The 12,229-nt window shown below is 33.9% G+C and overlaps 1 protein-coding gene across 1 annotated transcript in view; it reads left to right on the top strand.

Annotated features, from left to right (window-relative positions):
* tpo (thyroid peroxidase) overlaps window positions 1-12,229 on the top strand; it is a 40,881-nt gene that overhangs the window by 8,412 nt on the left and 20,240 nt on the right. The window contains exons 5-7 of the mRNA XM_016511883.1: window positions 2,170-2,299; window positions 3,832-4,038; window positions 10,175-10,580. Coding sequence (XP_016367369.1) covers window positions 2,170-2,299; window positions 3,832-4,038; window positions 10,175-10,580 — 743 coding nt within the window. The remainder of the gene's footprint in view (window positions 1-2,169; window positions 2,300-3,831; window positions 4,039-10,174; window positions 10,581-12,229) is intronic.

The raw sequence follows: 12,229 nt of genomic DNA, 5'->3' as shown, positions 1-12,229 counted from the left end.
TATATATATGTGTGTGTGTGTGTGTGTGTGTGTGTGTGTGTGTGTGTGTATGCAGTTTATGCATAAAACAAGAAAAAAAATATCTGCCAGTGGGTTCAGTAAAATAATATCTATTTTTTAATATAAATATTTTGTCCTGTTTTAAGCTTAAACTCATTTAATTTTTACATATTTTTAGAAAACAAGACTTAATATCTTATGTAATTTTGCTAGACAAAAATACTAAATCAAAAAATCATGAAGTTTAAGAAAAACAAGACAAAAAATACTTGTGTGTTGCTTCTCACACTGTGAAAAATTATTTTCTAAACAAGTATTTTTTTCTTGTTTTTTTCAGTAAAATATCTAAACATTCTTAAATCAGGATACATTTACTTGAGAAACAAAATTGCATACGATAAATTGAAAATATCAAAATTAGATGAACTGCCAACGGGGTCAGAAAAATTATCTTTTCTCCCTTTTGAATTAAGTTTATTTTTTCTGACCCCACTGGCAGATATTTTTTCTTGTTTTAAGTGTAAACTCACTTCATTTTTATCTTTTTAACAAGACTTAATAGCTTAAACAATTTTGCATCTCAAGTAAATGAATCTTGATTTAAGAATGTTTAAATATTTGTACTGCAAAACAAGACAACATCAATCTTTTTTGCAGTGTGGATTCATTTGCATTGCGCTGATAGAGCTGTCTGCAATCATATAAACAGATTTAAATCAGAATAAACTCAATATGTGGTTTTTCCTTATCTTTTCCTTTATGATGCATATGATTGATTTGGCTTTGGGGAAATTAATCCCAGTTCTCCACACTGGCTCGGCTAGCAAGATTTATAGCATTATTTTACATTTGTGGGAGGAAATGTACCATATCCGTCCAGTTCTGATGCATCAAATTATATATTTGAGTGTTTGTTCTGATCATTCTCAAATGTAGAGATTCAAATATCACATAGATGTAAGCATGCAGTTTTTTGACTTGAGACAATAAGAAAACACCCAATTATCCTAGAAACACCCTAGCAACAGCACTTTTTTTTCAGTTTTACATTCTTATGATTTCAGTAATTTTCAGTGTTATATTTTTACTGTTTTAATTTATCAAATATTTAGTATAATTTTGCATTTTTATGATTTAATCAATTTTTTGTAAGTATTTTATTTCAATTTGATTTTATTTGGAAATTATTAATTATTTTAGAAATTGTTATGTAAAAGTATTTATTATAATTTAATATTTTCATGGTTTAACACATTTTTAGTAAGTGTTTTATTTGGATGTGCTTTTATTTGGAAATTATTTATATATTTAAATTTTACATTCCTATGATTTTTATAGTTTTTAGTAAGTGTTGAATCTTGACTGGTTTTGTTTAAATAGATATATAAATATACAGTTAAATGAACAGTTTTATGATTTAATTTATTTTCTGCTTTACAGCTAAAAATTATGTTTTTTCATAATTGATTCATTTTACAACATTAACATTAATTATCAAACATTAAACATCAACATGAATTATTTTCCTGTTTTATAAACGTGAAGCTATTGTATAAAGCGTTATATAAATAAACGACTTGACTGTGGTGTTGAGTTTTGCACAGGCAAAAATCACTCACATTTTCTTCAGAACGTGTAAAAGTCTAGTTATACATGCAGTTTTTATGAGAGACCAAATTGAATATTTGTACTACATTTGTGACTAAATAATCGAAGTGCATACAAATCTGGTGAAAAGCCTCTGAAATGCACATATCAGGTGTGATGTTATGATTTGCCAAGTAATGTTAGGGCAACTAAGTGCTTAGAATGAATGTGCTTGTTATTCTAGTTCAAACCCAAAATGCATTGACAAAAACATTTAAAGAATGAGTATATTTGTTTATATTCAGTTACTGAGAGATGTTATGCATTGCATTGAGCCAGAAAATGAAATGTACAGTATGCAATGCCATTAATAGTCAGGTCCTGTCATTTCTGAGGTCATGCAATGTAGAATTACAGGCCGATGAAGGACAATGCATTTTTGAAAGTAATGTGAGAATATTAATTGCAATAATGCATTGACTGTGAGCTCTTTAGTACAGCAGCTGTTCCCTTATATTCTTTAAAAATGCAATGTCATGAGACATTTTTGATCACATGCATTCATACTGTGTTTTTTTTTAGGAAGAACCCGCTTTGGGGAGCAGCCAACACCGGCTTGGCCAGATGGCTTCCGGCGGAGTACGAGGATGAAGAAAACCAACCCAAAGGCTGGAACACCGGACGCCAATACAGCGGCTTCCAACTTCCTCTGGTGAGCTGCATGAGAATATCCTCACAATTCATGAAAGACAGGACTGAAACTGATGTGCAGAACAAAATGATTCACTGTGGGGAGGAGTTACTCAATGCAACTGGAATGAAATGATATGCAAATGAGTGCCCTCGTATGCTAATGAGCTCATGTCATTATCAGTCGTAAAAAGTCTTATTTCACCCTTCCACAAATTAAGGCCTAACATCAGAGCAGAAAGTCTTAAATTCATAAAGTCATGGCATTAAATGTTGCATGCACTGCAAAATAAAATGAATATATTATCAGTATTTTTGTCTTGTTTTCTAATATAAATATCTAAAAATCAAGATACATTTACTTGAGATGCAAATTGAACAGATGAAGTCTTGTTTTCTGAGAAGTTGAATAAACTCAAGTGAGTTTAGGCTTAAAATAAGAAAAAAATCAACTTGTTTTCCCTTTAAATTAAGTTGAATTTTCTGAGCTCAATGGCAGATATTTGTTCTTGATTTAATCATAAACTCTCTTGATTTTGATCAGTTTCACACAAAACAAGACTTCTTATCTTAAGTCATAAGATTTGCTTCTCAAGTAAATGCATCTTGATTTATGAATCTTTAGACATTTGCACTGGAAAACAAGACACAATAGTCGTTGGGAGCAAAGATATTCAAGCCATTTTTGTGTAAAATGAATGTTGACTTACATCATCAAATCATGGCATACTTGTTTGCATTGCATGATTATTAGATTATATATCTGTGAACACCTGCCAAATAAGCTTGAGAAAACATTGCATATTAAACACCTCAGAAGAGCTCCATCTCACATCTACCTGTGACACATTGGCCTTTCCCTGCTCTATTATCGCATTAAAAATGCAATGCTGTGCGCTGTTTTAAATATGCACAACCTCTTCTTCCCAAACGCAGAGAAACACGAGCGTCGCTGCCAGCGCGCCTCACTGAAACAATTTTTTTAATGAGGCAAAGGCTGCAGAACTTCAGTGCAAGAAGCGCCGTGACAAATGTTCACGTTGCCACATCTCACATTGTGCAAGAGGGCAAAAACACTTTCATCTAATTTTGGCGAATAGCGGTTTAATTGCTAGTGGTTTTAATGACATTTTAACAGGTAAACAAACACTGGCGGAGGGGTATAATGAGATTTCCCTGACTGCCCACACACACAAAACAACAGCATATCAAGACTCGTTTTCATGCATTCATTTTATTCACCACAGCAAATCCTCGTGTTTTATTTGCTTAAGCACAATAGCATCAAATGATCTAGTAAGAATAGAGTTTAAGTGCAAAGGGCTTTTTTTTTAGATCCTTATTTGTCAAAGGGTGTAATAAACTGTCCCATTAAAAAACAGACCAAAAAAAACTAGTATTTCATATGTCAGGCATTACAAACCCATAAACACTAAGTATTATACTAGTTATGCCTATATTTATGTTCAGCATAAATGTTTGAGTGTAAAACTGATGGTCAGAATGATGGCGGAAATGCATCTAATCTGAAGTCACTCTGGTTTGCTTTCTAAGGTTCGAGAAGTGAGCAATGAAATCATGTGCGGCTCCAGCATGGCCGTCCTGGAGGACAGCGCTTATTCCCAGATGCTGGTGGACTGGGGCCAGTACATCGACCACGACATCTCCTTCACTCCTCAGAGCTCCAGCCGAAGCACCTTCGCAGAGGGACGGGACTGTCTGCACACCTGCAGCAACGCCGACCCCTGCTTCCCAATGCAGGTAACCTTACAATGATGCTGTAAAGTCACCTTTATCGTGTCAGACAGCGTTGAGAAAGCTGTAGCTTTCCAAGATACGAGATACTCATCATTTCAACTACAGCCAAGCGACAAACTCTCGAGTAATGATCCATATCAATCCACAAATAAAACGTATCATAGATTTTGCTTCTGTAGCTCAAATCAGGCCGGATGACAGTATTTTTCAAGTTGGTGACAGTGTTATTCTATCATTTCTATGCTGTTAGTGTATTAATATTTGAATTGGTTTTAAAGGGGTCATATGATGTTGCTAAAAATTATTATTTTGTGTATTTGGTGTAATGAAATGTGTTTATGTGGTTTAAGGTTCAAAAACACATTATTTTCCACATACTGTACATTATTGTTTCTCCTCTATGCCCCGCCTTTCTGAAACTTTTATAAAGAATATCTCTTTGGATTTGAGACTTTAGTCTTTGCAACTTTACAGATCTTCTTTATGCACCAAGAGCTTGTAACACTTCAAAGAGAAAGGAAAAATTGAAATTGCATCATATGACACCTTTAATTTTAATTTGAGTTTAAGTTTTAGCTATTTTATGATTTTGTCATTTTTATTTATTTTATTTCAGTTATATTTACAGTGCAGATCAAAATGAGAGAACAATCTATAAATACTTGATTTTTTCTGAAATATTGTTAATCTTCATCACTCAAAATTTGAAGGAATATTTGCTGTGGGTATACCATTGTTCTACTAACATGTTTGACAAAACAACCAGAGAATTTAAACAAATAAACATTATTTTGTGGAAAACACAGTGATCGAAATTAGAGAACAGTAACCACTGTAGCATGAAGGAAGGTTACATCTAACATTTTGGAGGGTTACAGCTGTCAGAAATTAGTAGGAAGTGTAGAGGCCCTGCTTTGAGTGACTTCAGCACATCTCTAGTTTCTCACACTGCGCTGGTGTGATCTTGGTCCACTCTTCTTCATAGTTCGGTGACTGTAGTGGGATTATTAGCCATAACTTTGTCGCTAAGGATTTTCCATAGATTTACAATCAGGTTTAGATCAGGACTCTGGGCCGGCCATTTCATTAGTTCTATGTTCTTGGCTTCAAGGAACTGCTTTACCCGTTTTGCAGTGTGACAGGAGCATTGTCTTGCATGAAAATTGCAGGCTGATTGGGAGATGAACGCAGGGAAGGAACCCCGTGTTGCTGAAGGAAGTTCTGATAAACATTTGCATTCACCTGCCATGTATCTGTATAAGAGACCCAACTCCTGCATAGCAATAATTTTGATCAAACAATTAAACGTCTGTCTGCCGTTATTTCCCCACCAATGCCAAAATCAAACCTACACCCTTGTATGTCAGATGTTAAAAGAAATGTTTTGACTTTAAAACAAAAATTAAATCCACAAGGTTCTATATATTTTAACTTTACACTGTAAAAAAAATCTGTGACATTTACGGTAAAATTCTGGCTGCTGTGGTTGCCAGAATTTCACAGTTAAAAATATGGTAGCAATATTTTAGGTTTTACAGACTTAACTTAAATTCACAATAAAAAAAACATATTTCATTAACTGATGTAATGTTAATAAACCAGCATATTGAAGTACTAATATCTGTTTTGAACCATTGTAATACTGATAACCACCAAAAAGAAGTAGTGATGAGAAAGTCACATGATGAATCAAAGCTTATCATAAACAGCTCTTCCACAAGCTGAGAAGGGAAATACTAATATATATATATATATATAGAAGGTGCACAGTGTCATTCACACAAACACTAAACACCATAATGGTAACATGCATGATACTGAAATAATGCAGTAAACATTAATTTAACAACATTAGATAAAGCCCTAATGTACACAACTGATAAGTTTTTCACTTCCAAAAACCGTAATTTTAACAGTATTTTACTGTAAAATTACATTAAATGTAATTACAGTTATTCACAGCATATAGTATGGAAAGTTACTGATAACCAATTAACAGGTTTTTACTGTAGCACTTTTACAGTTTTTTACTGTTAAAATCACAATCATTTTTTACAGTGTAGCTTAAGTTTAGCAATTTTGTTATGTGCTTTTGTCATTTTTATATATATTTTTTTCAATATTTCTATAGCTTTAATTTATTTTTATTTCAGTTTTAGTTTTAGTAATTTACATATTTATTTCAGTTAGTTGCCAAGATAACATTAAGTTTAAGTTTTTCATCTAATATTTTATTTTATTTTATTTCAGTTATACGTATATAAAAACCTACAGTATAATAACATGGTTCTTTAGACTAAAAAGTTAGTAAATAATTACATTTCTTAGGCTAGTACTTGAACTTATTGATGTTAAGTATTTAATTCAAAAATGTAAAAAAAAATGTCTTGGCTTTAAAAATAAAACTTAAATCTATCCCTACAAGGTTCTAAACATTTTATTTTTTAGTTTAAGTTTTAATAATTATATGTGCTTTTGTCATTTTTAATGTTATTATTTTTAATACGTTTATAGCTTTTATTTATTTTTATTTTGGTTTTAGTTTTAGTAATTTTAGTACTTATTTATTATTTATTCAGTTGGTTGCCAAGGTAACATATTTAAGTTTAAAATTTTCATCTAATAATATTTTATTTTAATTATATTTATATAGTAACGTAAAGTATAATAACAGGGTTCCCTTTCAGTCGGTCACTCTCGACGTCACGTCGGATGACCGACGAATTGGGATCTCGTTTAGAGGGACCAATCTACTTCGAGTGTAAACTAAACGAGCCAATGCACATTGGCAAGAAGTAGATTGGTCCCTCTAAGCGAGATCCCAATTCGTCGGTCATCCGACGTGACGTCTCCGTTCCCTCCTTCAGGGAACGAGGGTTACATACGTAACCGAGACGTTCTTTAGGCTAAAAAGTAAGTAAAAAAATAATATTTTAGACTAATACTTGAGTTTAAAATATTTCAAATATGTTGAAAGAAATGTTTCAGCATTAAAATATAATTTATATCCATCCCTACAAGATTCTATGTATTTAAATTTATTTTAAGTTTTAATAATTTTGTTATGTACTTGTCATTTTTTTCTATAGCTTTAATTTATTTTTATTTTAGTAATTTTAGTGCATATTTATTTCAGTAGTTAGTTTTTCATCTATTTATTTTATTTTATTTACTTTATTCCAATTATATTTACATAATAAACTACAGTATAATATCAGGGTTCTTTAAGCTAAAAATAAGTAAATAATTCAATATTTTAGGCTAATACTTGAATTTGTTTATGTGTGAAGAAACGTTTTGGCATTAAAACAGAACTCAAATCTATATAGATGATGTGTAACTAACAGAACCTTACGAAAGTTTCTAAATGGAACCTTTTAGTGGTTCTAAATGATAGAACCTTTTCTATTCTATAGAACCTTTCCCAGTAAAGTGATTGGCTATTTTGATTTGAGGGCGGGGCTTCCGTTTCTATAGCCGCTGTTTTGAGCGTCTCAATCATTGTTCTACTAGGGCTCCGTCTCTAGTGTTGTGTATTATTATTCACACTCAACATCTATTTTCATACACGAGTCACCGGCAGCTAGTTGTCTGCTATTGACTGGATAAGACATTCCCCCAGTCATTTGAGTTATCTCTGTCTTTGACATCCCGTGTCAAGGAGCAGGTTACAGCACTCATTTATCGACTTCATTGACAGAAGTTCATTTAGTTGAAACAGATAAAATGCCATACACTTCCTCTGAGGTGAAGTCATTGTCTCGCGCTCTCTTTGTCTGATCCTGGCGGCCCGCGATGAGTCAGACGTGGAAATATATTCGAGTCGGAGGACAGTTCAGGACTGCTGGTTCAGAACAATGAAGATGAATCCGGGAACGTGGCTGAGCCCTATAATTAAGAAGAAAATATATCTCATTGCTTACTTCTTTATCTCTGGCGAACCACAAACGCAGTTGAAAATGGGGGTCACTGCAGCACCTTTTTGTTGGTGGTTCTGGATCCTTTAGGGCTCGAAATGCTCATAAAAATGTGCCGGTTTGTAAGTAATCTCACTGTCTCCAGCCAGAGGCGACGAGGCCACTTCCATAGATATACAAAATAGCATTTTATTCTTGCCCACCCTGAGCCACATACTGCATACTGCATACTAATACACACAGCTTCATGATGGTCCGGCCGCTCTCAGCATCCACAGAATGACAGATGGGCAATAAACAAAAAGATCTGTGATCAGTTTTTGCTCAAAACTCAGGAGACTTGATGGAGTTTTATTGAAAGTCTATATGAAATTGCAGAACTTGATTTTATACATTGAGATTAATTGGACGGGGAAGATGAATCAAGATTATTATTATAGATAACTAAATCTGGAACTGAAATGAAAACCATTAAAAAAAACATTTTTGTGACATATATATATATATATAATACATAAAATAGAATAATATGAATATAATATAAATATAATTATATTATATGAATATAAAATATAAATTGTTTTTTATTTCTTTTGATTTCAAAATTTTTTATTTTAATTAATGATCTACTAAAATAACATTTTTGTTTATATAATATATGTGTTTATATATAAATATAAATATTTTATATATAAACAAAACATATTTTTCTTAAATATACACATGCATGTTTGTGTATTTATATATACATAATAAATATACACTGTACACACACATATATTATATAAACAAAAACTTTTATTTTGGATGTGATTAATCGAGATCGAATGATTTCTGAAGGATCATGTGACTGAAGACTGGAGTAACGATACTGAAAATTCAGCTTTGTATGACAGCAATAAATTACATTTTAAAATGTTTTCCAACAGAAAACAGTTATTTTGAATAGTAAAAACATTTTTACTGTATTTTTAATAAAATAAATGAAGCCTTGGTGAGCAGAAGAGACTTCTTTTAAAAACATAGCAGCACTATGATTTCACACTGTGATCAGTGCTTTATTTCAGAGCCGCTACTACAGCTACGGTTCACGAGAGGAAATGTCCTCAAATCTGTGCTTGAATACAGAATCATGAGTGACTTTTACATGTTCAAGACTTTTGCTTTTGCAATGGGAACGTTCTGCTGATTTTTCTAAGTTGTAAATAAAACAAAGATTACTGGAGTGTGTTTTACAAGAAAAGTCAGTATTTCTACTTCAAAATTCAGAATGTCTTCTTCAAAATTCAAAATCTCACATTTAATTCAATGTGTCACTTGCTCTTTCTTTGTAATTTGTGAAATTTACTAGTAATTCCGACCGGGGGAAAAAATGGTTCAATGTAAATCCTACACCAATCTTGTGTATGTTTATAATGCTATGTATCTATACTTATATAATGCAAGTATATTATATAATTATGTATTTTGCTCTGAAATGTCTTTTAAAAAATGTCAAACAAGGGAAGATAATTTTACCGTACTGACATTAATATCTATGGAAGCCCATTTCCACCACTTATAATAGTATCATAACAGTCTATATGACTGGTGCACTAAAATTTAACATCAATGAGGATGAACAACACTGATTTTTTGAACTATTTCTATAATTGGGTATTCTGATCACTTGTTTTTGCTGATATTGTTCGGGCTTCGCATTTACATTTCATGAATATATGTGACCCTGGAGCACAAAAGCAGTGTTAAGTCGCTGGGGTATATTTGTAGCAATAGCCAAAAATACATTGTATGGGTCAAAATTATCAATTTTTCTTTTATGCCAAAAATAATTTGGATATTAAGTAAAGATCATGTTCCATGAAGATATTTTGTAAATTTCCTACCATAAATATATTCAAACTTAATTTTTGATTAGTAATATGCATTGCTAAGAACTTCATTTGGACAACTTTAAAGATGATTTTCTTAATATTTAGATTTTTTTGCACGCTCAGATTCAGATTTTCAAATAGTTGTATCTCAGCCAAATATTGTCCTATCCTAACAAACCATACATCAATGGAAAGCGTATTTATTCAGCTTTCAGATGATGTATACATCTCAATTTTGAAAAATTTACACTTATGACTGGTTTTGTGCTCCAGGGTCACATATAACAATGCTTTTAGGTTTAACAAAATCTGAAAAAATGATATACAGTAATTTCTTTTCTTTCACAGACTCCCAAGGAGGGTAAACTGTCCAGCAATAAAAGCTGTCTTCCATTTTTCCGTTCTTCACCCGCCTGCATTAATGTCCAGACAGACATGCGTCCCGCTGGACAGCGACAGCAGATGAATTCAGTCACGTCCTTCATCGACGCGTCGACCGTGTACGGCCCTTCGGCAGATCTGGAGAAAACCCTGCGAAACCTGTCTAGCTCTGAAGGTCTGCTGGCCGTCAACAGTGAATACAGCGATGACGGTCGGCCATATTTGCCCTTCGTGTCCGTGCAGCCGTCAGCGTGCCTCCAGGAGCCCGGCTCAGAGCCGGCGGCGCGGGTCGAGTGCTTCACAGCCGGTGACAGCAGGGTGAACGAGATCCTGCCCCTGTCTGTCCTGCACACGCTCTGGGTGAGAGAATCTGGTTAAGTAAGGATGAAATAAATTGATAAAAGGTGAAGATGTTTATAATGTTACAAAAGATTTCTATTTCAAATAAATGCCGTTCTTTTGAACTTTCTATTCATCAAAGAATAAAATGCATGATGGTTTCCACAAAAATATTGGACAGCACAACTGTTTTCAATATTGATAATAATCAGAAATGTTTCTTGAGCAGCAAAGCAGCATATTATACTGATTTCCGAAGGATCGTGTGACACTGAAGACTGGAGTAATGATGCTGAAAATACAGCTTTGATCACAGGAATAAATTACATTTTAACAGATATTCACATAGAAATCAGTTATTTTAAATTGTAATAATATTTCACAATATTACTGTTTTACTGTATTTTTGATCAAATGAATGCAGTCTTGGTGAGCAGAAGAGACTTCTTTCAAAAACATAAAAAAATGTTTCAGACTCCAAACTTTAGTATAAAAAATAAATAACAATTCTTTGGTTAGGATGGATAAACATCATAGTTTGTCTTTTTGGTTGAAATTCACAGGAAAGGTTTTCCTCACATCCTATCATCAAAACGTATAAAACGTAGCAACATAGCAGTATTTTAACACAAATTGTTTCTTTGGCGCAATGGAACTTTGGCTTCACAAGAATATGTATGCAAAATATATTCCATAAATTACTTCTGCCTGACAAACGTGACCTCTGATGGGCAATTACTGAATCTGAACGTCTCATTGTCTCGGCTGACCAAAAATCACACATCAGCAGAAGATAAAACTGTCAGTTCTGCGACACACAGTACTGTCAGATCTGAATCTGACGCATGTTTTCACCTTTGCTAAACACTGAAGCGCTAATTATGTCTGCTTGACAAAGCCAGCATACTGAAATACTGTTTAAGCAGCTGCTGCTGCTTCTTCTGTATCTTTTTTAATCAGACTTACGTTTTTTGTTAAAGGGGTCATATGATGCGATTTCAAGTTTTCCTGTCTCTTTGGAGTGTTACAAGCTCTTGGTGCATAAAGAAGATCTGTAAAGTTGCAAAGACATCTGCTTCGTCATGCCTGGAGCTGATCCGTGCTGGTTGCTGAGGAAATACATCAAATCCACGCTGTGGATCACCAGATCGGCTTTCACCATGGATGAAGCGGAGTCCAACCCGGAGTCGCCACATGTGGTTGCTGCAAGCCCGCTGGCCATTCTCAAGCCACCCTCCGCTCACTCTAACCCGCCATGTGTTTCGTTGTGAAAGCGAAACTACTTTGTTTGGCCTTCCAAAAGATGACGATATCTGCTTCGTCATGCCTGGAGCTGATCCGTGCTGGTTGCTGAGGAAATACATCAAATCCACGCTGTGGATCACCAGATCGGCTTTCACCATGGATGAAGCGGAGTCCAACCCGGAGTCGCCACATGTGGTTGCTGCAAGCCCGCTGGCCATTCTCAAGCCACCCTCCGCTCACTCTAACCCGCCATGTGTTTCGTTGTGAAAGCGAAACTACTTTGTTTGGCCTTCCGAAAGAGGACACGACTAGAAATCAGTGGTTAAGTTGTATTTACAACACTGTTCCAGAACACTTCAACCCAAATATTCAGATGTGTGCAGCACATTTTATGGAGGACTGTTTCCTGATCCTGGAAGAGTAGACTACAATGCCGGC

This window comes from Sinocyclocheilus rhinocerous, unplaced genomic scaffold (genome assembly GCF_001515625.1).
Source record: "Sinocyclocheilus rhinocerous isolate Xijiao unplaced genomic scaffold, SAMN03320098_v1.1 scaffold805, whole genome shotgun sequence".
Taxonomy (NCBI): Eukaryota; Metazoa; Chordata; class Actinopteri; order Cypriniformes; family Cyprinidae; genus Sinocyclocheilus; species Sinocyclocheilus rhinocerous.
This window is presented reverse-complemented; position numbering and strand designations above follow the sequence as displayed.